The sequence below is a fragment of the Eulemur rufifrons genome, chromosome 18 (assembly GCF_041146395.1).
Source record: "Eulemur rufifrons isolate Redbay chromosome 18, OSU_ERuf_1, whole genome shotgun sequence".
In the NCBI taxonomy this organism is placed as follows: domain Eukaryota; kingdom Metazoa; phylum Chordata; class Mammalia; order Primates; family Lemuridae; genus Eulemur; species Eulemur rufifrons.
In genome coordinates, this window is record NC_091000.1 from 54,813,205 (window position 1) to 54,839,675 (window position 26,471).

At 40.8% G+C, this 26,471-nt stretch overlaps 1 protein-coding gene across 3 annotated transcripts in view; it reads right to left on the reverse strand.

The window, feature by feature from the left end:
• KDM1B (lysine demethylase 1B) overlaps positions 1-26,471 on the reverse strand; it is a 51,219-nt gene that overhangs the window by 5,304 nt on the left and 19,444 nt on the right. For all 3 annotated transcript variants that reach the window (XM_069492878.1, XM_069492879.1, XM_069492880.1), the window contains 13 exons: positions 26,123-26,161; positions 22,373-22,583; positions 20,560-20,744; positions 15,967-16,143; positions 15,550-15,624; positions 12,891-13,028; positions 11,810-11,981; positions 8,958-9,085; positions 7,430-7,561; positions 6,760-6,834; positions 3,405-3,521; positions 2,577-2,702; positions 1,248-1,370 (listed from right to left, as the gene is read on the reverse strand). In XM_069492878.1, coding sequence (XP_069348979.1) covers positions 1,248-1,370; positions 2,577-2,702; positions 3,405-3,521; positions 6,760-6,834; positions 7,430-7,561; positions 8,958-9,085; positions 11,810-11,981; positions 12,891-13,028; positions 15,550-15,624; positions 15,967-16,143; positions 20,560-20,744; positions 22,373-22,583; positions 26,123-26,161 — 1,698 coding nt within the window. The remainder of the gene's footprint in view (positions 1-1,247; positions 1,371-2,576; positions 2,703-3,404; positions 3,522-6,759; positions 6,835-7,429; positions 7,562-8,957; positions 9,086-11,809; positions 11,982-12,890; positions 13,029-15,549; positions 15,625-15,966; positions 16,144-20,559; positions 20,745-22,372; positions 22,584-26,122; positions 26,162-26,471) is intronic.

Here is a 26,471-nt window from a genome sequence, read left to right on the forward strand (position 1 = left end):
GCTCAAGATTTCATCATGTTACTTAGAACTGTCCACAATTTAAAACTTATCAATTGTTTATTTCTGGAATTTTCCATTAAATATTTTCAGGCCCTGGTTGATCTCGGGACTGAAACCATGGAAAGCAAAACCTCAAATGAGGGGGAACTACTGTAATGTTGCCGGCTGGCCTCTGACAAGCATCACCATGAAAAATATCCCTATGGCAACCGTGTGCTAAGTTCCAAACAACTAACAACAACCTTTTGGACAAAAAACCCAAGCGAGGGTCTATTGTGTGATATGATCACATCACTAGTTACATCCTCTCATGTAAAATTAGCAACATAGCTGAATGTCCCTCTAATTTATGTAACTTTTGAGTCACTTCTGTTTCTGCTGCTTTATTAGAAAAAAGACATAAGCCACAACCATGTACAAATCTCCAGAGATGATGAAATTTAGTAAATTGGCTAATATAAATTAGCTCCTTGGAGAAACGACAGAAAGGAGACTGTCTATGTGGGATATAAGAAAATTCTGGACAATGTCCCTCTTTCAAAGGAAGGTTGTCGTCAAAGCTTCTAGGGTTTGGGCAAATACAGAATCCACAGAAAATGTTGAGCCCTTCACATCCTTAGAGAAAGCGGGTGTGCATGATGTGAGGGGAAGAAAAGGAAGGAAGACAATTGCGTAAAGAGAAGGACAGGGCACTGTTACGGGCTGCACCGGGTCCCACCCGAATTCCTACAAAGTCCTGACCCCCAGGACCTCAGAATATGACTGTATTTGAAGACAGGGTTTTTTAAATGGGTAATTATGTTACAAAGGGGTCGGTGGGTGGGTTCTAATCTAGTCTGACTGGTGTCCTTGTAAGAGATGAGGACACAGACACACACACAGGACAACCACATGAGGACAACAGGGAGAAGGCAGCCACCTACAAGCCAAAGAGAGAGGCCTCGGGAGAAACCAACCCTGTCAACACCTTGATCTCGGATTTCCAGCCCCCAGAACTGCGAGAAAATAAATTTCTGTTGTGTGAGCCCCCCAGTCTGTGGCTGAGATGATGGTATGGCAGCCCCAGAAGACTCAGCTGGGTGCCTAAGTGGAAGGCGGGATGTTGGAAGAAAGAATAGCGGGGCCCACTGCCTGGTTCCCTTCCTCCTCGGTAACACTGGTGGCCTCAGGTTCCACGCCCACTCTGAACAGCACGTGACACTGACAGCAAGCATGGGATCCTCCTTCCCAGACGGGTGTCCTCTGACCTGCTCCTTGAACAGCTCGCGGAGCGTCGCCATGCACTGCTGCAGCACCTGCTTGTCGTCCAGGGTCCTGACGGCCGCCACCGCCTCCCCAGCAATCACCGACATCAACACGCTGTGCTTCTTCTGGAGGCCCGGAAGACAAAAGCAGGGTGCGTTTTTTGCTTTGGGTATAAAAGTCTCTAGAGGCTTGTTTCCAGAAGGTAAGGGCCTCATCCCCACAAATTAAATGTCATGATTTCCGACTGTCCCTCAGCCCCACTGCAACTGCCAGCCATTTTCTCACAAACGCGCCTTCCCATCCGTCTGCTCTACTGCAACGTAACAGCGAATTCGTGCTGCCCTTGGCCGTTCACTTACAACTTGTTTCAGAAGAAAGAGATTGAGAAGGGAAATCCGCAGATGAAATAATGGGGGAAAAAAACTCTTCCAGAATGGTAAGGAAATTCTGCTCTTGGTTCCCAGGTGAAACCTTTTTAAGAGCCCTTTTTAATAATTTCTTGAAACTGAGAGAAAGTAAGAAACAACAGCTGCGATTCTTCTGGGTGGCAGCAAAGCGACAGCAGGGAAAACCGCCACAGCTATGGAGCTCCAGGGACGACCTCGCTTCTTCCTTCCCTCCCTCACGTCACACCCAGACCCCTCCCTCACAGTGCACCAGGGGACCCTCAGGGAGCACGTTTCAAGCCCCTCTCGCTCGCTGTGCCGTCTCCAGCTCTCCTAAGAGGAACTCCCCTGTCGGCCAAAAATAACAGTTTCCACAAGCAGCACATTCATGTCCCAGGGAGCAACATCAGTACTGGCAAATATTGGGGTTCCTGTCCTATAGGAAAATGTCCCAGACTGTATGTCCTCCCAGAATATACACATGATCACATGTCTCCACAATATTCATTAATTCCTGAGCTTGACATGTGAGTAATCATCAAGCCAAATTCTAAACTTTATTTTATTTTTTTTTTTGAGACAGAGTCTTGCTCTGTTGCCCAGGCTAGAGTGCCGTGGCGTCAGCCTAGCTCACAGCAACCTCAAACACCTGGGCTTAAGCAATCCTCCTGCCTCAGCCTCCCGAGTAGCTGGGACTACAGGCATGCACCACCATGCCCAGCTAATTTTTTCTATATATTTTTAGTTGGCCAGATAATTTCTTTCTATTTTTAGTAGAGACAGGGTCTCGCTCTTGCTCAGGCTGGTCTCGAACTCCTGACCTCGAGCGATCCACCCGCCTCAGCCTCCCAGAGTGCTAGGATTACAGGCGTGAGCCACCGCGCCCGGCCCAAATTCTAAACTTTAAAAAGAGAATTCAAAGCACAGTTCACAAAGGATTTTTACCTGTGGATCCATGTCATAGAATACAGCAAAAAGCCCTCGCTTGCTGGCACTAGGAGGAACGTGACCAAAAAAGTCAGCCCCTTGAACTTTACTGTCCCAAAACCTATAAGGAAATTGCAAGGCAACCTGGAAAGTAAGCAAGAGAAAGATGGTTAAGTCTTTTCTCGTATCAAAAGCACAAGCAATCTCTAAGAAGCAACCTGTAGTTCTACTTAAAAACAAACTATGTTCACAAGAACAAACCAAAATACTCCCTCTTTCTATTCTGCTGACCTCGTTTATTCTCTTGGTGACTTCCCACTTTTTATGCCATTCAGTTCTACACTCCCATGGGTAAAGGTGGGACCCGCCGACAACCTGCAGGCTAATCTGAAGATGTAAATCATTGCTGAGATTTGTTCTCAAAGCTTATGTTCACAAGTTCAATTCTTACTACGTATGGGTCTGCCAGGATCGACTGCAGCACTGCAGAGTCTGCTAAAGGAGATTTTGAAGGCAGAGGAAGGAAACCAAGTCCTCACTGGGGCCAAAGAGTGGAAGGTAGACAAGGAAAGCAAAGGGGGGGAAAAAAAGAACTGCTTATACCAAATTCAAACTTGGAATAATAAGATTCATTCTCCTAAAGTCAAAACTCACAAACCTCAGCCAGGCATCCTGCTTTTGTTTTAATGTTCTTTTGTCTTCTTCATGAGCAATTATTCAAATGAAAAGGAAACCTCTGAGTTTTATTTAGATTCAAATATGGATACCCCATATCAGAAGTTAAAGCCTATCATCTGATATTATTAATAATCTCTCTAGTTCTGAGGCTGAAGTAGTTTAAGTCACCTTTTCAATAATGCCTGCACCTAAGCTGTTGATAGCTTTCATCTTCTTCTCCGACAACGGCGGATTAAACTGAACGGCACCTTTCTGCAGTAAGGCCAGTGGTATAGTGACTAATACCTGTGGGAAATAATTAACAGTTAACACACAAGCAGCAACAGAACCTAACACCACAACTGCTCCGTGGGTTTATTTCCAGGAAAATCTCAGTGTTTTGAAAGATAGTTTCTTACAAACTCTAAGCTCTCTATTGCCAATCGTGAGATTATCAACATGGTAAGAATAAGGGTTGCCATGGGCGATGGTGCAGGTTGTTCACTGCAAATGGGTGCCTGGCTGAGCAGAAGTGGCATCCACGTAAAGGAATTTGTACAAAAGTCCTGATGGCTAACAATACGTGTAAGACGAATTAGCAGACCCCCAACCCTGAAAAGCAGTGCTATAAGAGGAAATAGCCCTAAATATGGAGTCAGGAGAACGCTATCATTTCTGATCCTTTCTAACGTGTGGCAAGCCCTGCCACTCATCTCTGCCAACCATCTATAAAATGAAGGTAATAGCTGCCCCACTAACCTCAAAGGATTAGGGTAAAACATAAAACTTAAGATCTACAATGCTTCATAAATGGTGAAGCATATAACATTAGGAATTATCTTAACCGTGTAAAGCCACGTGAAATTTTTCCAAAGAGAAAGGCACAGGGTCTCAAGTGGGTCTAAAGAATCATTTAGAAGGGCTGAAGAAACAGATGAAAAGTTGAGCCTTCAAGAATGACTCTCAAAACCACATCACAAAACGAGGCCAAAGAGAGCTGCTGTTTAGCCATAAAAATCAGAAAATTTCTGGCTCCAGACCATGTTACCACTTCTACACTCAGAAAGCCATTACTGCTGCTACCAGCTCCAAATCAAACCCCATACAGATCAACCTAGACCAGCAAAATGGTGCCCCACACCCCACCCCTTCACTCCCTCGTAGTTAACGACTGAACCCTGGGACCTCTACTATCCCTGCTGCAGAAGAACCGAACACCTTGACCGCTGTGCTTGTTAGCAGAGGCAACAGAAGTAAAGCAAAAACCATCCTACACCTTCCAAATCTCACGCAAGTGCGTTAGACTGGATGAGCCTCGTTCATATTCAGACCCTCAGCTGCAAGGCAGTCTGGGAAGAGTGTGTGTTTACTTTCCCACATCTGTGGTACAGGATGACACTAGGAAGAGCATGGGATGGAGCTGAAGACCAAGCACCGTATCTACCCTAGCCCTCAATTCTAGGATCACAGGAAGTTTAAAGTTCTTCCTGTGATTTTGTCACTATTTTCTGCCACATGAAAACTTTTTTTTTTTTAATGTAGAGACACACGTCTCACTCTGTCGCCCAGACTGCAGTGCAGTGGCATGACCATAGCTCACTGCAACCTCCAACTCCTGGGCTTAAGCAATCCTTCCACTTCAGCTTCCCCAGTAGCTCGGACTACATACAGGTATACACCACTACACCCAGATAAATTTTATTCTTTGTAGAGACAGGGTCTTGCTATGTTGCCCACGCTGGCCTTGAACTCCTGGCCTCAAGCAATCTTCTTGCCTCGGCCTCCCAAAGTGCTGTGATTACAGGCATGAGCCACTGCACCCAGCCTCTGCCACATGAAAACTTTATAAAGTATAAAATATGTTCTCTATCCTCAAGAAGTTTATAACCTGTTTAGAGATAACAGCCACCATACAACTAAGGAAAAAAACTCAAACAAAAATAATTGCCCAGTTAGATTATATATAAGAAGTGCAAGAAAATACGTAAAATCTAGATGTTTTCTTAATGACAAAACAGCTTGCAAAAGCACAAGAACTTGGGTAAACAAACAAATGATATAAACACATCCTAGTAGGGAACTAAAAGCTAATCTCAGTGGGAGCAGCCTAGATCGAGTTACAGTTTGTCAAAGGTTTATCAGTCTATCCTGTTGGGTTGGAAATCTTTCACTTACAACTCTGGAGTAACTTCCAATATAAACTGCGATGTGTGCTAGCTACATAAAAATAAAAATATTTGCTTTAAACAGTTCAAAGCACAGCCTGAAGCTGTGCCCTAATTTCTTTGCAAGGCTGGAATACAAACAGAAGGGCACGTGTGCCTGGCCGGGGTCAGGCAGATGGTGACCAGGCAGGGGAAGCATAACTAGCCTGTCATCCTGGACACCAAGAAGCAGAGCTACAGATACCAGAGGCTGAACTGTCAGCTGACTTGTAATTTTAAAGAGTAATATTTTTAAAAAATGTTTACCACTAGGAAGAACCTTAGATACTGGGGGCTTACAGACAAGGACCCTGTAGCCAAGGTTCTCAACCAGGACTGCACAGTGGAATCACCTAGAAAGCTTTAAAAACATGACCTTTGCAACTTTTCTTATAAGCACCTCCCAGGTGATTGGGAAGAGAATGTCCAAAGTCTCCGAGCTAGTTAATGCTAGGAATACTACTAGGATACCTCCCATCTCACCCATTCTGAATGTAGACCCTATCTTTCCCATGTGACATGCAATCCTTTACTTCCATATGAATATCAAGGACTATGAAACAGGCTTTAGATGACTGAAATGTAGAAAGCATAGCTTGTCTAGGAGACTAGTGATAGTTCATCAATATTTTTTGATAATCGCTTCAGACATAACTAAACTTAAAATAAGCTTTCAAGGTTTATTAAATCCCCTCTACTCCAAGTAAGCAACTTTGTTTACCAATACTATAAATCGCAGTGTGATTTCAAATATTAGATTCAGCAGTACCTTGTCCTGTTTACTTACTAAGGCCATTTACAAAAAAATTTAAGTCATATAAAGATACTTCTGACAGTTTCAAGATGAAAACATAGAACGTTCTTGATCTGAAACAGGATTCCATGGTAAAGAAAAACAAACAAAAAACCCTGAGCACAGAATTAAAGTAAAATAGATTTCTTTAATGCAAGACTTGTCAGAGCCTTCAATATATTCTCATTTAACCCTATATAACTCCTATTTAACCCTAAAAGTAGAGTGGAATATACAATATTTCCCAAACTTATTTGGCCAAGGAATTTCTTTTCTTGTTCAACTCTCAGGACTAACATTCCATAGAACCCACTTCGAGGAACACTATTCAGAATTCCATCTGCCATGAATCTATACAATGTTAGATCAATGTAATCGGCTGTGCACATCTACACAAAATTAAGTGGAGATACATAACTCATCAGAAATCCAACAAGGCTCCAAGGCAAACTGCCAAAGGCAAATCGCTTAGTGGGAAAGACTGTTTTCCTTCCTTCCAGGTCCCTGGCAGTAAGGGGCTCTAACCTAGTGGAATCCTAGCACTTACCTTTTGTGCAGAAAACCTCGTGCCATCTGTGGTGGTAACTTGTACTTCATCTCCAGAATAATCAACACTCTGCACCTGCTCAAAAACCATGAAAAAATGAGGGATGGGCCCACGTGACCCAGGATCCTTTCCCATTCTCGTATTATGTGAGTTTACACCTCCAAGGCTATGTATGGAAAATCATTTCCTGGCATTCAGAGATCTAAAGAGTTACAGCTGAATTCAGGGAATTAAAACTTATAAATACCATATCAGAATACGGAAAATATTTACAATATGATATAAAGTAAAATATAAATAAATAAATATATGTACATATATAAAATTACCTCCATGACTACAATAAGGTACAACACAGATGCATTGGGACAAAGATTTGAAGGGAAAATTTAAAAGCAAAAATAACTGCATTGGGTTAGGGAGATTGTGAGCAATTTGAATACCTTATCATTAATGAAAATGTATCTGGGCCACTATTGTTTCCAAACAGCAGCAGCTACCTCCCTGACATGTGTAATGCCACAAGGCTACAACTACACACAAAAGTACTTGATAACACTGGCTGAACGTCAAAGCAAACCCCAGCCTCCTGAGTAACCCACATTCCCAAAACCTCACATATTCCCCAAACAAGGCAAAGCCAGAGCCTCCCACCACTGTCAATACTCACTGGACATTTGAGTCGAATATCTAGCCCTTCGGCCAATTTTTCAATTATCACAGAGTACCCAGGAGTTAGGAGAGTGTGGTCACCAGCAAACTGGGCAAAGAATTCATTGTGGTCCCAGGAGCGAGCAGACACCTGGAAATCAAGAGAGGTTGAGGGGACACAGAAGTGTAAATCCCTGAGCCTGTCCCAATAAAAGGAGCTCCAGGTGGGAACAGACACCCAAGGCAGGAGGGAGGGCTACCAACCACAAGGCATGCACCCAGGAGGTGGGGGATGAACAGACCAGCCCAGGTGGACACCTCTGTCAGGAGAAAGATGTCTCTTGATAACACACAGGAAAGTTTATTTTAGAACAAAAGGTCTATATGACTTGGGCATGGGTACCATACCTTGATAAAAATAAAAGTTGATTTTATATATTGACAACTCTGGCAAAGGAGAATTCTATGAGGGCAAAACTGTGTTTGATCAACTCCATATAAATTTGCCAACTATTTGTCTTCAACATGGAAACTCTATAGATCTTGGAAAACAGTGTGATTCCAATCACAATGCAGAATCGGATGGAAATGGAGATGTCCCCCCAAAGGGGGCAAATTAAATGATCCATGGAGTTTCTATTCAACATACAGAATACTGGAGTATTAAGTTCACAGTTGGCTCAATGAGTTAGGCTCCAGCTTAAGTTTATTTTAACAAGATAAACAGACCAGAATTGCAAGGATACTATATTTTGGTGTCTGGAGAGCAGTGTTTTTAGACTCTATGGTTCCACAGAAATGACTCAAGGGCCTCTGCAGAGGGCAAGGAAAGCAGGGCAGTTAAAGAGACCCTGCTATGATTCAGCCCAACAGCCCTCCTTTCTTTGGTTTTACATATTGAGCTTCTTCAGATGTATTATTTAAAGAAGGATTTCTCTTGTTTAGGCCAGACGCTGTGGCTCACGCCTGTAATCCTTGCACTCTGGGAGGCCGAGGCGGGAGGATTGCTCAAGGTCAGGAGTTCGAGACCAGCCTGAGCAAGAGTGAGCCCCTGTCTCTACTAAAAACAGAAAGAAATTAGCTGGACAACTAAAAATATATATAGAAAAAAATTAGCCAGGCATGGTGGCACATGCCTGCAGTCCTGTGAGGCACATGCCTCACAGCCTACTTGGGAGGCTGAGGCGGAAGGATTGCTTGAGCCCGGGAGCGTGAGGTTGCTGTGAGCTAGGCTGACGCCATGGCACTCTAGCCTGGGCAACAGAGTGAAACTCTGCCTCAAATAAATAAATAAATAAATAATAAAAAAAAAATAATAAAGAAGGATTTCTTTTGTTTAAAAAAAAAAAAAACGTTAAACATTAAAAAAAAAAACCACTTTGGGGTTAATAGGCTCAGAAGTCATGGTTTTCAAACTTTTACAAGCAAAACTATTCTTCCTCCCTGTTTATCCAAACTAGCCGAATTCAATATTTAGATACACAAAATACAAGCCTACGCAAAAACAAGTATTTTCAAAGCACACGTTTCACAAAACCCAATCACACCTGGTGGAGGTTGCTGCCAAAGGCGTATTCCAGGTTACTGAGATGGAACTGAAGTACTTGTCCTTCAAGCTCACTGAACTGGATACCAGATTCCTTAATAAAAGCTTTGTAGATCTCCTCAATCTTTTCTGCAATGGGAATGGATCAAAGCAGAAAAAATAGCATTAACATGATTCTCTAATTCCTTATCCTTTGCTTTCAACCTCCTTCACACAGCAAAACCCAAAACTTCCGAAGTCTCTTCCCAGGTAAACTCAGGGGGAAAAGGATCTCTTGATCAGGCTGACTTCTCTCAGGAAGTGAAAGTTTATCCTAACAGGAAACAAAGCTATGTTGGTTGCGTATCTTCAGACATGTTTCGTTTCTGCTTAGTTGAAAAACTGTTTCCTCTTTTGCTCAAGATATAGAAAAAGCAGCCCTGCATATACACGTACATACACACCGAGAGGATTACCATTCCCTTTCTGGGCCACTGCCATCACCTTAAAGTCAATTCTTATAACATCTCTCCTCAACTAAGAGACCTATAAATAGACTAACTATTGGCTACAGTCTCTCCCAAACAAGAATATCCCATTATGGACTTTTACCAGCCCTCTGCCTCAGTATCTTCAATTACTGGTTCCCCGCTGCCTATGTAAATGCCAAAAACCATAGCCAGGCACAGCTGGCTGTGGTTTTAGCCTCCTAAAGGTAGCAACTACCACCTGTCCACTTACAGGCTCTGCTGCACTGCTGCTGAATCTTTTCCTGGGAAATTCCAACCATGCAGGTCTGCTGCTCCAGCTCCCCATCACAAGAATCCCACCCCACCCCATCCTGTCCATTCCTTACAGGCCAGCATCACCCAGCTACTGCAAGCCTCTGAAATCTCTCCCCGTCATCAACCCCAGCACTCATCTCTCCCACTCAACTGGACTTTTTAACTATACAGACACAGCCCTGTGATATCATCCCCATTGTTGTCTTAGATTTCTTTTGGGGGGCTCTGGGGCGTGGAAGAGGGTTCCAGCCTCATGTCTGACTAATTCTAAGTATCCTTAGGCAGGTGACTTCTTTATAACTTTTTCAGTGATGACAACCATCCAACACATACATCACAGACACCAAGTTTCCATAAAGTATCACGTACTTGCCTGACTAGAGACAGAACCAAGTATCAGTTAACTTCTTTTGGATAGCTCAAGGTTCTCATTAACACTTTCAATTCTTACACTAGATTGTAACATGGGGATGGCCAAGGGACCTCTGGATCTGTGCCAAGCATTTGCTCCTAGACCACGGGGCTTGGTGGCCTTTTCAGTGCCTTTTGTAGCAGTCCCATTCCTGCTTCCTGATATGCAGTTTCTACTTTCCCATCATTTTTATGGAAGAAGAAAAACCAATATTGCTAGAATAGTACATAAAATTAAGTATAAACAGACCTAGAGAGGCCTTAATGTGATTTTTATGTAAATAATATTTAAAAGCTTTAGTACCGTACTTTGTTAAATGAAATCTAGTCTCTTAGTATTTATATTTGGGTTTTCCCAACTTTGTGTTAATGGGATCTCAGACAGCTAAGATACTAATAGGCAGGGTATAACTATAACCTTAGAGAGATGTATGTACTATTATTAAAGCTTTTTAATAAAATATTAATATGATGAAATAACTACTTACACGGTAAGTAAGGCTGAGCTTCCCTTTTACCTTTTTTTATGCAAGGCCAAGGCAAAGCAATGTCATTAAACTTTTTTATTTGGTGACTGAAAGAAACGTAAAGAAATGTAAAAAATACCCCAGCCAGCAACTACCACACAGGTGCAAAATACTAACCAAATTCTGAGAGCATCCTGCAAGTCAGCATAATAACTGTTCTCAACTCCAGAAAATTTAAACAACCCACCAATTGGTCTGGACACTAAAACATTTGATTAAATGATCCCCGTTGACCAGAGTATATTTCTGAAAGTGTTCTGTTATTGTGTCAGTCAGCATTTACTAAGGGCAATTACACTGGGGTCAGTCTCTTAGAGGTGGTAGCTTGAGGTAGCTGAAGGGGAGGGGAAGGAGAAAAAGAAACAGTCCCTGCTACTGAGTTTACCCCAAACAGATGAAGTGTATATCAGTCTGAAGAATCCAGAGCCCTTGCAAAGAAACATATAGTTGGAGCAAATTAACATCTTGCAAATTAAGTTCAAATGTTCACACTTCAAGAAAATTCAACGTGCTTCCAGGAACTACAAATGAATACATTCAGGTCACAAAATTGTAGGTTATATAACTATCAATTTAAGAAGCAATAACAGTAAAATTTCAGCTGACACCCTCGTGGAAATGAGCATTACAGGCAGTCAAGTTTTCTAAAGAGTTCTGGTTAATAGTGCCCATTTAAGTACCAAAGCCAAAAGATTCTGAATTAAAATTCTCAAATTATAATATATACTCTTGCATTTTTAAGCAAAATATACTGAAAGAACCTTAACCTATGGCCCAACAAAAAGAAAAGAGAAGAAATCCTGGCATACAGAAACCCTCATCTAGAAAAGACATGTGATGATTTATTCACACAGTGCTTACCACGTGTTTCCTTAAAGGGAAGCTCCTCTGAGAAATTTAAAATTAAACATTTAGATAACTTTGTCAAACACCAGCTACTGTGTAAATTAAGGTCCGTGTGTATGCACACCCAACACAAGCATCTAAGGCACCCGGGGCAGTTCTGCTCCCCCCGAGGAACAGTCTGGAGAATTCATCAGTCTATCCCTGTCGCAGACATCCACCCTCGTGAATGCACGGTCCTACTACTGATCACGCTCAGGTTAGAATGAAACGGAGATGGAACGATCAGAACACCATTCTCCCCATACCTCCTAAAGGGACATCTTGGAGCTGAGTCTTATCCTTCCTCCACTCAGAGACAACATCCAAGAGAGCATTAAAATGAAAATCCATGCGCTTGTCAATAGTGGGGTCAGTTATTCTTCCACCTTCCTGAATTAAGTCACATCTTTCTCCAAATTTATGCATGCTGATGCCAAGCTTCAAAATAATAAGAATAAGAAGGTGAAAATAATTTTCCCTGGAAAAAATATTTTACAGGTTCTAAGCTGAAATTAGACAGAGCTCTCATGGAGAAAAGGGTCTACTACCTCTCAAAAATAAAGCTAAACGTGCTTCATGGGGAAGGGCAGCAAAGTCAGGCAGTGGAAAAAAAATAGCATGAGATCTACACGACCTTATTTTATAAGAATGGGAGATGGTAGCAACAGCTTCTACACCATGCTCTCTGTAACTTTTTGGCTAATGTTTCAGATGATAGGCACTGCCTGTCCTTGCTCTAATATTCTATCTCCTCCAGGGACCCTCACGTAAATGAACACACAAACACACGAACACCCGCAGCAGAGGCTGAAATTCAATTTACCATCAATAAATGTTTTAAAAAAAAGCCTTGGGCCTAAGAGGTCTTCAAAGAAACTATGTAAGGTTGCCAGATAAAAGACAGGCTTCCCAGTTAAATTTGACTTTCAGATAAATAATGCATACGTTTTTGAAGTATGAGTATGTCCCAATTATTGCATGCAAAATAACCCATGTAATATTTGGGACATACTGGTACTAAAAAATGTCTTGTTTATCTGAAAGTCAAACGTAACTGAGAATCCTATAGTTTTATAGTTGCTAAATCTGGCAACTCCAAAATTATGAGCTAATCAAGCAGCCTGCAAATAACACACAAATAAAATTAAAGATCTTAGAAATAGGGAAAAAAAAATATTTTACATCCTCCAGTTCCACCTTCTTAGAAAGGCAGAGTGTAATTGTTCTTATTTACTTTGCAGAGGGGACTGTTATATGTTAACTACTTTAGAAGCTTATAAATGCTACACACAAGCGAATTGAAACAGTTTTTCTTTTATCTACAATACAAATCTTAAAGAAACTCACTTGCTCACACATCAGTGCTACTGGGTTATTAACACAGCCATTGACAATCTGGGCTCCTCTTCCCACAGTGACGCCTTTAAAAGATTTATCATCCCATACTCGGCCTCCAATTCTGTCTTTGGCTTCCAGGACCGTTACCTAAAAAGATAATCCGGGGAGCTAAATACAAGAGTCATATCAGATACAGTATGATAAAAATGCAGAATGGCACTGTTCAATAACCTCTATATTTAGTTAATTTATTCTTTTTCTACAGAAACAACTTTAAAAAGCAGGCGCTGTGAGTAGAAACCAAGGTAGATGTCCAAAATAACCCAGATTCTAGGAGTTACTCTAGCAAGGAGTGGTCTACTGGACGAAGTCCTCTAACTGTTTTTTCTCAAATCAGATAAGATTTGTTGAACACATGAAATACATTCTGAAAGCTTTTACAAAATAGTATCCCACAAATTTGAAAGGACCATTAAAAACTAGGTTAAAGAGGTAATTATTTTCCCTATGAAATATCTATGTATGTAGCAAAATTCCTTTAGCATTGTAAATAAGCCTTTACTTCCCTCAGATATGACTATTATTTTTTTTTTTAAAAAAATGGTATGCCCTTCATGTGAGTCTGACCTCATGGGCTTGACCTAACCAGATTGGTCCCACACCCAGACTATTTCATCTCCTCCACCTCCAAATTTTCTTTTTTTTGAGCCAGGGTCTCATTCTTGTCACTTAGGATACAGTGCAGTGGCACGATCACAGCTCACTGCAGCCTTGAACTCCTGAGCTCAAGTGATCCTCCCACCTCAGCCTCTGGAGGAGCTGGGACTTCTCCAGATTTCTAATGCTGGTGGCACAAGAAGCTGCCACTGAGTGGAAAGGCCGTGTCTTCCTGCAGCCTTGGGATTCAAAGTGCCACACTTCCTTTCATGGGTTGCACTAACTGAAGAGGTGAGTCCTATTCATTGCAAGGCCAGTCATTTCATTTCTAGATCCCTATAAGCACTTCTTCAAACTGCTCAAGAAGAGCCTCCCAGGACTAGCCATCTCTCAGGTTACTCAGAGGAATCTATTTCCAAACCGGGGGCGGGGGGGGGGGTCTCCTAGGCATCTCCTTCACCACTTGGGGAGAGTAAAAGGAAAGTAATAGGGGTCCTCTGAATATTCTTTCTCAGACCCAAATTCTTCACTTTCTCTAACTAGGAAGGCCACAACTCATGGTTCTACCTCCCTACCCTCTTTCTCTGACTTCAATTTTACACAGAACCACCCATTTCTAGTTTCTTTTTCCCGTGAGAGGAAGGGTGAACATTAAAGACAGTCTCCCTAGACTTTGGGTACTATTAATAATAACCTTCCTTGTCATATAATCTGTAGGTTTCCCAAGTAAAACACAAACTAACAAAAAACTTTGGCCCTAACGTCTAAGGCTGAAATAATCAATTAGAACACTTTCTAGATTAATACCACACACAAAAAAATTTTTTAAATGCAAGCATTTATTTCTTCTGTTTCGTCAGCAACATAATGTAATCCAGGATGTGGGTCTTCTATTTAACAAAGAGAAAATCTCTCTTAGGCATAGCTATTGAAAACTTTTCTCATCTCGGAAAATCTTCCCACAGAGAAGTAAAAAGAGTGTTGTTTCTTTTAGCCAGTGGGAGAATAGTGAAAAGACTAATTCAGTTCTATCCAATTAATTTACACTTTTGGTTTACTGAAAAACAAAGTTCTTACAAAATAAGTTTTTAAAAAGAAGAAATGTGTCAGACCTAAAAAAAAAAAAAAAAAAAAAATCACAGAAGTCTGTGGGATGGTTAATTTGAATGAATTTAATTGAAATTAGATATGAGATCACACGTTTTGTCATCAAAGTCTCTATTTTGGCTAATTTTGAACAACTGGAATAAAGCAAGAGTTTAGCAACAATATGTTGCCTTATCCTACCCTGGGGAAGCAGGCTACCTTAAAACATGTACAGCACTTGGTCGTTTAATTCTACCACAACCAATGGATTAACTAATTCAATCTTGCTTCCAAAAGCAAAGGTTTTTGTTTTTCAGAATAAGACTCAGAGGGTATCTTTGACTTGCATAAAAAATTTAACTGGGTATTTCAGAAACTTTTACAGAAGAAATGGTGAATTTCCATGCTATTTGTTGTCTCAAACTATTGCAGAAACAAGAGCTTATTCCCATCACCTCTTTCGTGTTAATAATAAAGTCAAGAATTTCTGCTGTAATACTAAATCAGAATTTCTTCTATCTTGTTCATTAGAGCCCAAAACTTTCTCCAAAGCTGTAGGAATTTCTATTTTCCTTTACCTTTTCATCAAATAAATTTCAAATTTTGTAACTTTTCTAGGATCTAATATAAAGATATAATGTATTTGGCACTCTTCACTAAAAATAGGAACTGGTTTCTTTTTTTTGTTTTTTTTTTTAAGGAGATGAGGTTTCACTCTTTTATCCAGTCTGGAGTACAGTGGCACAATCACAGCTCACTGCAGCCTCAAACTCAAGCAATCCTTCCACTTCAGCCTTCCAAGTAGCTGAGACTACAGGTGTGCACCACCATGACCGGCCAGAAAGTGGTTTCTAAGTCTTAGAAAAGTGGACAAAAAGGAACAGCCAACCATCTGTTTCCAACTACATGTCCCAAAAAGTCCTACCTTAATTCCAAAGTTATGCAGTTGCCTAGCAGCTGCTAATCCTGCTGGACCAGCCCCAATGACGATGACTGATTTCTTAAAAACAAAAGAAACAAAACTCCAATTAGAGTAATGATAACAATTTACTGTTTTAGTTGCTCTGGAACTGCCAAGCAATGTTAGTTCATCTACATTTCTTTGATGTCCTTAGTTATTTTCCTAAAGAATATGGTGGTACTTGTGTTAAGTAAATCCCTTCCTTTTTTTCTACAGTTCGAGTAAACAGTGCTTGATCTTCTCCTCTTGGGAGAAACACATTTCCACAAAAGCCTTGTTTTGATAAGTTTTGTGTTGACTTTTACTAGTATTATTAACGGCAAGAGACTAGCATTTGTCTTGACCAATGGCAGTGCTATCACTAAAGCTACAGTCACCTACGTTGTGGTAGTCTTTAGGGAGAAGATACTGGTCGGCTCCCACGTTGAGAACTCCTGTGTTGATGAGACCTTTTCTTGTCATAAAATAAAGTATCCTCTCTACTTCCTGAACGCATCGAATGCGCACGAGACCCCGGACAATGATGTGAGGAATACATTTCTGAGGAGTAAGAGCTTCCTGTGTTTGGAAATGAAAACAAACTGTTAAAAAACAAACAAACAAACAAAAAAACTCATGGAACTCAAACAACTCAATAGCAAGAAAACAAATAACCTAATTAAAAAATGGGCAAAGGATCTGAATAGACATTCCTCAAAAGATGACATATGAATGGCCAACAGTTACAGTCATCCCTCGGTATCCGTGAGGGACTGGTTCCAGACGCCCCTGAGGAGACCAGAATCCACAGATGCTCAAGTCCCTTATGTACAATACCATAGTATTTGCATATAACCCATGCACAACCTCCCATATACTTTAAGTCATCTCTAGATTACTTAAAATACTTAATATTATACAATGTAAATAGTTGATACATTGTATTCTTTAGGGAATAATGACAAGAAGAAAGGCTGTACATGGTTAGTACAGATGCAACAATCCATTTTTTTCCCAAATATTTGAGATGTGGAACCCATAGATATCAAGGGCCAACTGTATATAAAAAAATGCTCAACATTACTACCAAGGAAATGCAAATTAAAACCACAATTAAATATCACCTCACATCTGTTACAATAGCTATTACCAAAAAGACAAAAGGTAACAAGTATTGGAGAGAAAACGAAATCCTTGTGTGCCATTGGTGGGAATAAACATTAGTACAGCCATTACGGAAAACGGTATGGAGGTTCCTCAAAAAATTAAAAATAGAACTACCATAAGATCCAGCAACTCCACTGCTACGTATATATTCAAAGGAAATGAAGTCAGTGTGTTGAAGAGATACCTGCACTCCCATGCTCACTGTAGCATTACTCACAATAGCCAAGATATGGAATCAACCTAAGTGTCCATTGATGGATTAATAAAGAAAATGTGGTATATATACATAATGGAATACTATTCAGCCTTTAAAAAAAATCCTGTCATTTGTGACAACATGGGTGAATCTGGAAGATATCATATTTACCGAAATAAACCAGACAGGAAGACAAACACCGCATGATCTCACTCATACGTGACATCTAAAAAAAGTCAAACTCACAGAAGCAGAGAGTAGAATGGGTGTTACCAAGGGTTAAGGGGGTGGGTTTGGGGCGATGTTGGTTGAAGGACACAAAATTTCAGCTTAGACAGGCGGAATAATTTCAAGAGATCTATTGTGGCTGGCTAAGATGGCTCACACCTATTATCCTAGCACTCTGGAAGGCCAAGGCAGGAGGATCGCTTGAGCTCAGGAGTTTGAGACCAGCCTAAGCAAGAGTAAGACTCCATCTCTACTAAAAATAGAAAAATTACCCAGGCACTGTGGCATGCCTATAGTCCTAGCTACTCAGGAGGATGAGGAAGAAGGATCACTTGAGCTCAGGAGTTTGAGGTTGCAGTGAGCTATGATGACACCACTGCATTCTACCCAAGGTGACAGAGTGAGACTCTGTCTTAAAAAAAAAAGAGAGAGAGAGAGATTGTACAACATGGTGACTATAGTTAATAACAATGTACTGCATACTTGAAAATTGCTAAGATTTTAAGTGTTCTCACCACAAAAAATAAGCATGTGAGGTAATGCATATGTTAATTAGCTTGATTTAGCCATTCCACAATGTATATATATTTCAACACATGTTGTACACCATAAATAAAAGTCTCTTGGTTCCTCAAGTTAAACATAAAATTACCATATGACCCAGTAATCCCACTTGTAGGTATATGCCCAAAAGAACTGAAAATAGGTAGTCAAACAAAACGTTCACTGCAGCAGTATTGAAACAGCCAAAAGGTGGAAACAATTCAGATGTCCATCCGTAGATGAATGGATAAAAAAATGTGATATATCCATACAATGGAATATTAAAAGTGAATGAAGTTCTGACACATGCTACCACATGGAAGTGAAAACATTATGCTAAGTGAAAGAAGCCAGTCACAAAAGGCCACATACGATTCCATTTATTGGAAATATCCTGAATAGGCAAATCTATAGAGAAGGAAAGTAGATTAGTGGTTGCCCGGGGCTGGGAGTGGGGGAAAATGGGAAGTGACTACTTAATGAGTATGCGGTTTCCTCTTGGACAATGAAAAAATTCTGGAACCAAAGAGTGGCAATGGTTTTACAATACTGTATATGTACTTACTGCCACTAAATTGTACATTTATAATGGTAAAAAAAATGGTAAATTTTATGTTATGTGTATTTTATCACATGAAAAAATAACTCTCAGGACAATTCAAATCTACCATTTATCACTAAGATAGTAACAACAAAGGGAGGTTTGCCCAGTGGGGGAAAAGAAGAAAAAAGGGACAAAAGGAAGACACGGCAATTTATAGTTTATCACGTGAGTTTCCCCTCACCAAGAACGACTGCTGCAAGGAGCGTGGGGGCACAGCACATCACAATCCCCACTCAACGAAGGCCACTACAGAATCCAGGCTGCCGCTTGTACTGGCAGCAGGAAAAGCTGGATTCTCATGACTGATAAGATGTGGGGGGGCTGATTTAAGAACCTAAAGGGAAAAAAAGATGTTGCCTTTCTCTGCTGACCCAGCTTTGGCAAGGCCTTGGTCTGTTTCAAAGACTCAAGAGTCATGAAGCCAGTGCTTCAGCCCAGTGTCAGGAAGTTAGAACAGGCCCCAAGGGGCTCCCCTCACCCCAGGCCTCTCCTCTATTCCTGTCACCAACCCCCAGCTCCACTAGAACCTGATCAAACACAGGCAGATGACTATATACCAGAAGTAGTTAAGAAATAACAAGTACAACTGTTGGCTTCAGTTGCTGCAGAATAAATTGGTTTGTATTCGTGAAGTTTTAAAAAAAATTCAACATCTTTGATTTTTTAAAAGCAAATATATGTCTTTCCACTAGAGTATTAAGTATACATAATAAATTCTAGTTTCTTATTCAAAACTAAGATAGATCCAGACTGACAAGTTGAGGACTTTTTCTATAACATTCTCCCCTATATAAGTCAAATTTCAATGTCAAATAAAAGGAAATGTGAAGAAAAATGAATCCAAGGCTCTTTCTGAAAAGTACATCTTTGTAACTTATTTATAGGAAATTCTGAACATGATTCGTTCAATTCAGTAAACATTTATTGAGTACCTACTTCAAGCCTGCTGGGCAGAAAATGAGTATTTGTACCTTGCCCAACCAACTCACCTGCATAGAATTCATATAATTGCACTAACAGCCATAACTTAATCAGGTCATCTCATCTCATACTGGATTTTTTTTTTTTTTTTTTTTTTTGCAAGCACAAGGTGAAATTTATTGAGGTGGGGCAAGGTAGGATTACAGAGCAAGAGCAAGATACAGGTTTACAGAGCAAGATACATGTGCCACAGATGATGACCAGACCCCTTGTAGCAAAAAGAGCTTATACTGGATTCTAATCCAGTGAAATAGCACAGTGAAGTTGGACTATCTTTTTTTAATCAAGACTACTTTGTCACTCTTGCATAACATTCTGCATTCAGCAGTGACTCAACTGCTAAAGAAATTAATAAATCAAAAAAATCCTAGGGTTAAGTCTTTGTTTTTTGTTTTTTTTTTTTAAAGCTAGTATTCTCACTCTGCCCCCCAATTTATCTTCACCCTTTTCAAGGTGGGTGCTGTGTGATGTTTCTAACATTTATTTAGTCCCAACAGAGAGAAAAGCACTGGTCTTGGTTGCTTGAGGACACTGAGGAGAATAAAACTTAGTCCCTGCCCTCAAATGTTTATAATCCATTCTTTGATTTTTCTTTTTTTTTTTTTTGAGACAGAGTCTCACTCTGTTGCCCAGGCTAGAGTGCCGTGGCGTCAGCCTAGCTCACAGCAACCTCAAACTCCTAGGCTCAAGCAATCCTCCTGTCTCAGCCTCCCGAGTAGCTGGGACTACAGGCATGTGCCACCATGCCCGGCTAATTTTTTCTATATATATTTTTAGCTGTCCATAATTTCTTTCTATTTTTTTGGTAGAGATGGGGTCTCGCTCTTGCTCAGGCTGATCTCAAACTCCTGAGCTCAAACAATCCGCCCACCTCGGCCTCCCAGAGTGCTAGGATTACAGGCGTGAGCCACCGCGCCCGGCCCTGATTTTTCTTTTTTCCTTCTGGCGTTGCTACACGAACTCTTTGAACCAACTTCGTACCTTATACTCACTCACTACAGAGTCAGCATTCTGATTCTGTGTAGTCTAACGTGGTGGTTCTCAACAAGGGTTGACTCGGCCCCTATTTGGAAATGTCTAGAGACATATCTGGGTGTTGTTAAACACCTTACAATGCGTAGGGCAGCCGCCACCACAGAGAATTATCTGTTCAAAAGGTTAATAGTGCCAAGGCTGAGAAAACATGATCTAAAGGTTCCATCCCTGGATAAAGCAGTTCCCCTCCTTCAACAAAGCATTCTGTCCACGTGGTGTTACCTAACGCGCCCTTACTTACTTTGCAGTTAGTATACCACAGTGCGAGGATGAGGTTTCTCAAAGCCAGGTACATGGTGGGGTCTCGAGAATATTCTGGAAACTCATAGAGCTCATCCAGTTCCATCACATCTGGCCTCACACAGAGGGCTTTGCCACACTCATTGGGCTGGTAGAAAGGCTGGAAGTACCGGTTCATGTCTGGAACTGACAGGTCACACAGATGAGCAACTGTGACTTCCAAATCCAGAAGAATTAAAGAGAAAAAACGAACAAAAAGGATAGCCTAGACAAACCCTGCAGTCTATCCTACATAAATCTCTCTGCTTCCTCCATCCAAGTTGGTCAAAATACACATGAATTAAATATTTTTTCCCCATTCTTTCTTCACAAGTCATCTACAATTTTAATTTCTGTAGTATGGAAAAAAAATTAATTTTTCATTGTAGGCAAAAAACCACATACCATAAAATTTACCATCTTTACCATTTTTAAGTGTACTATTTGGTTGTGTTAAGTATATTCAAATTGCTGTGCAACAGATCTCTAGAACTTTTTCATCTTGCAAGACTGGAACTCTATACCTACCGAACACCAACTTCCCATGAGATATATTTTAAAAGTTAACTTTTATGGCATTTTTCTGATTATAAAATACGTTCACAGAAACAAATAACAATCACTAATCCTTAACTTTGGTTCAAGTGGTGGGGTTACATTTAAGGGTATACTCTACCCTTATTTCTGTTGCTATGAATAGAGAATATTATGATGATATCTGCTATATCTATATTAGATATTAACAATAGATATTAGAAAATTGCTACAAAAGTGTTTTCTAACCTACTTTTTAAAATTTCTTGTATCATTTTCCCATGTCACCAACTATGATTTCAATGGCTATATATTTTCTTATTTTTTAACCATTCCCCTAGTGCTAGGCATTTAAATTTTATCCAATTATTTCACTATTACAAACAATGCCAAAACAAATTTCTTTGTACATAAATCCTTAGATTTACTTTTGATTATTTATTTAGGACAAATTCCTAGAAATAGCAGTGCTGGGTCAAAGAGTCTATTTTAAGGTTTTTGATGCACACTGCCAGATCATCTTTCATAAATGTACACTCTCACCAATGGTATTTGAGTGCCTGTTTCAGTACACCTTCATTAACTCTGGGAATTACCACTTCAGCTTTGATTTCCACAACTACATTTTAAGAGGGCTCAGTGTTATTAAAAACCTTAAGACAGGGCCACAATGCAAAAATCTATTTGCACCATCAAAAATGTAGTTTGTTCATGTACAGGCATTAGAAAATCCAGAATTCTTGCTTCTACACCAAGATTCTAATGGAGAATTTTAAGATTTCTTTAACAGTAAATAGTCAACAGCATGCCTGCCCTGACCTGAGGTTTCAAATTTTTTCAAGAGTAGATCATTTTGCTGAGATCACCAATGACATAACTAGCGGCAGAGAAACTCAGAGAAAAAAGGACTGCTCATGTAGTTCAAAACTGTTTCCTGATAAGTCAGAGCTCATGTTATCATTAAATGAGACAGCTGTCCAATTTTCAAATAAACACTCATTAAACCCTATAGGTAATTCATGAGTAAGTGTTGCAGGCCTTCCAGATTCATGAGGGAAAAATTAACTGCACGCTATATACAAACGATATGACTGATCCACAGGATGACCAAATCCATGAAAAAACAATGTGCTTTATGTCACAGGCTGCTTACATTAAAAAAAATCTTTTGCATTTTGCTCACCCACATTTCCAGGGACGGGAGGAGAATGGAAGGGAAGGAGTACTAGAATGGCTCTCACCCAGCACAGAGGGGGCTGCCTTGGAGTGCTCCAGCTTCCCTGGGCTGGCATTGCTGCCGGCGGCGGCACGGTTTGTGCTGGTGCAGGAGGGGCTCATGCCGACGCAGTCGGGGTAGTAGGCAGAGAGCAGGGGTGCTGCCACGCTGTCTTTCAGCAAAGGAGGTAGGATGAGCATGGAGTACCACCAATGGTTGGAAACTTCCGACACTCGCTGTGAGGGGCCGAGCAGAAGAGGGAGAAGAACAGACAAGAAGTGTACATGTAGATTCCGCCAAGGACAGGATTCTCTTCATTTCATTCATCTTTAATTAACCCTCTTATTGTGCTTTTTCCCTCTCAATCTTAACAATTCTGCACACACAGATTTTGAAATGAAAATGGGCTGATAATACCTGGAGAGAATGTTTCCTAGGCAGAATTCTTTCCGATGTACATCAATAGCCTCCTCCACTCGTCCCCCACCCAATGCCAGCTAAGTCTTAAAGGTGTGTCCATTTACTATACCTTGAGCCTAGGTTTAAGCCTGACATGGGAAATAGATCTCTTCTTGGCAATCATCTATCTTCCAGCCCCCCCCACGCACCCCCACCTTTTACTTAGGATTTCAAGACAGTTGAAATTGAGAAAGTGGGCATAACTGAGCAGTGGTCAAGGATTACTGATTTTTGCCAAGCGCTACCACAAAGCTTTCAGAGAGCAAACTACACTGCAACCATCAAAGTAAGATGCCAAATGTAGAACTGAACAGAATAAGCTATTTTCAGTCTTCAAATATGTGATCATGTTCCAGAGTTGGTTTAACATATGGAGTCACTGGATCACAGCACCCCCATGATGGCTAACTATTGCAATAAAAATAAAATCTACATGGCTTCTGAAGTGACATGGCCACAAAGCTCATGGTAGATAGAAAGCCTTTTTAAGCACAATGTTAAACATATGCTCCAGGAATTCTAAGAATCTGTCACAGGGAACCTTGAGCTCAGGGACCTCCTCTGTAGACAGGTCTCCAAGGCTCCAGGTAAATGCCATTTGCCATCAAGCAGAAGTTTGCAAACTTGAAGTCTACAGGGTAAATCTGGCTTGGAAATGCATTTTCTTTGGTCTTTAGATTTCAGAGTTCAAATGGGGGCAAGCATTTTTCAGTTTACTACAAGCCCTTATACCTCCTATAAATTACTGCCAGCTGCCTCACAAATACCTCCCTGAAGGTATTTGAGTCTGCATCCTTTGTTCTCAAGGCTTGTCCTAGGTTTGGCTATCCTTGACCAGCCTACACTATCCGAAAAGAAAGGGAGCTCCAGCTCCTTCCTGAACACACCAGGTCTGCCCCTACCAAGCCCCTTCCTAGCTCAGTCCCTAGGAAAGAGTAAACTGCCCTGACACTCTGATTGTACCATGTAGAGGGCAGAAGGTTGGTGCCTTAAAAAACATGAACCTGCCTCTTCCTATTCTTTTCTATTTCCTGGGTTACATAGCAGAGTGGACAAACTGAGTCAAGACCCAAGAGAGGTCCTGCCATCTTGCCACCTAGTCCTAGTCTTTTTTATTTTTATTTTTGGAGACAGAGTCTTGCTCTGTTGCCCAGGCTAGAGTGCTGTGGCATCAGCCCAGCTCACAGCAACCTCAAACTCCTGGGCTTCAGCGATCTTCCTGCCTCAGCCTCCTGAGTAGCTGGAACTACAGGCAAATGCTACCACACCCAGCTAATTTTTTTCTATTTTTAGTTGCCCGGCTATTTTTTTTTTTTTTCTGTTTTTTTAGTAGAGATAGGGTCTTGCTCTTGCTCAGGCTGGTCTCGAACTCTTGACCTCAAGCGATCCTCCTGCCTCGGCCTCCCAGAATGCTAGGAATATAGGCGCGAGCCACCCACCCAGCCTCTAGTCTTTCTTTTCCCTACAAGCCCACCTGAGGGCATTCCAACCCATCCTCTGCATTGGCATGGGAGAAACTCAAAACAGTGACTAATAAATTAGCATTTACTCTTGCTAGTCACCATTCCTGGACACCTGGCTAGAATTCTGTCGATATGCCATCAAAAATCCCACTGTCATCTTTAATACATATGTCACTGAAGAAATGATACTTTATGTAGTCAATCCATTTAACATATTTAATCAAATACCCAGTGTGCTGGATTAGTGTTCCCAAAAATCCATGCCCACCTGGAACCTCAGAATGTGACTTGGAAATAAAATCTGTGCAGATGTAATTAGTTAGGATGAGGTCATTCTGGAACTGAGAGAGCCCTAAATTCACTATGACTGGTGTCCTTATAAGAAAAGAAGAGACATAGAGTCAGGGAAGACACACAGGGAAGGTGGCCACGTGATGACGGAGGCAGAGATCGGAGTGGTAAGTCTACAAGCCAAGGAAGGCCAAAGAAGGCCAAGGATTGCTGGCGACCACCAGAAGCTGGAAGAGACAAGGGAGGATCCTCCCTGGAGCCTCCAGAGGGAGCACAGCCCTGCCAACACCCTGATTTTGGACTTCTGGCCTCCAGAACTGCGGGAGAATACATTTCTGTTGTTTCACGCCAACCAGGTTGTGGTAACTTGTTACAGCAGCCCTAGGAAACCTACACACACACTTGAAATTTAGAAACTGCTTTAAAAGTGACCCTATAATCCATAGGAATAAAAAAAAAAGGTAAATGATTATGGTATAGACCTGTTCCTGACTTTTTCTTAACTGAACATAAAAATAAGTAACTGGCAGATGAATATCTAGGGACTCTTCCAAATATTTTAAGTTCTTATCTCCCATGTATATGGCCTCTGTCCTAAAGTTTGTATCCTTCTGGGTACAAAACAGTCTCAATATTAGGGACAGAACAATTAGTACTGCAACTGTATTTAAAGTTATTTTTCCTTTATATAATCTCAGCCTTTCTATGCTAAATCCAGAAATTATTTGGGCCACCACTTTACTGTGGTTTGAGGGTATAATTATTAAAAATGTGTATATACACACACATATACATACACACACCTCTTCATATGACAGAATGGATTCAAAGTAGATTTGCCAGGTGTCAATTCTCCCTCTGCCTGAAAATCCATCATAGACCCTGAGTTTCACACATCTAGAAAAACCTCAAATTCATAATCCTAAATCACTCAAAATTAGAATGACTCAGAATTTTAGCGACTCAGAAACCCAGAATTTTAAAAATCGCTTTCTGAAACAGTCACTGGCTCTGGTTACACGGCACATGGAGTTTGTTAACTCAGGTAGCAAAGCTTTATAAAGATGCAGGAAATGTGAGGAGGCCTTGCCAGCTGGGGTACTGTTCCCCCCTCGCATCTGGGCACGGCCAGGACAGAGCAGTCAGGCTGAGGTCAGAATGCACAGAAACACTCCTGCAGCTGAATCCAGGCCAAGACAACCAAATTGTGGCCCTCTTGTTCTTTTCTTAGAAGGAGTCAAGTGGAGAAGAGGTCACAAAGTCATCCTTGAAAAACAAGTATAGCAAGTCTGATCCCTCAAGCAAGGCAGGGGAGCACTGTCTTCCTGTTTATTTCCTTTTAATGTAAAGCAATACCATTTTACCTTTTTTTTTTAAGTTGTGGGGGTGCGATCACCCACAATACTGCTATTGCTAGCCTTTTCATAATATAGTTACTTTACATTAAAAAGTCTTTGATCAGCAACGAAATAAAGAGAAAGAAACTGATAAAACTGTAAGTAAATTACAGTACTTATTGAAGGCACAATTAACCCCAATCCAGACTATGCAGAAATACTCACTAGATCCTCTGGGAGGGAACAATGATCTGAGGTCTCAGGCTGCAAAAACAAAACCAAGTTTTAATTAGGTTTACTTATAAAATATAATCTTAAGTGTCAATTTACCTTCAATAAGATACCCCTTTTCACCTATTAGACAAGCAAAGAAAAAAATGTTTTGATAAAATACTGTAAAAGTGAGAGTGTACAGAGACAGGTACTCTCATAAGATGTTTCTGGTGGAAATATAAAGGAATATAACAACTATAGACAGCAACGTGACAAAATATGAATAGTTTAAAATGCACAATTTGCATTATCTTGTATAACCAAAGATACATATGATATGCCCAGCAATTCTAACCTTGAT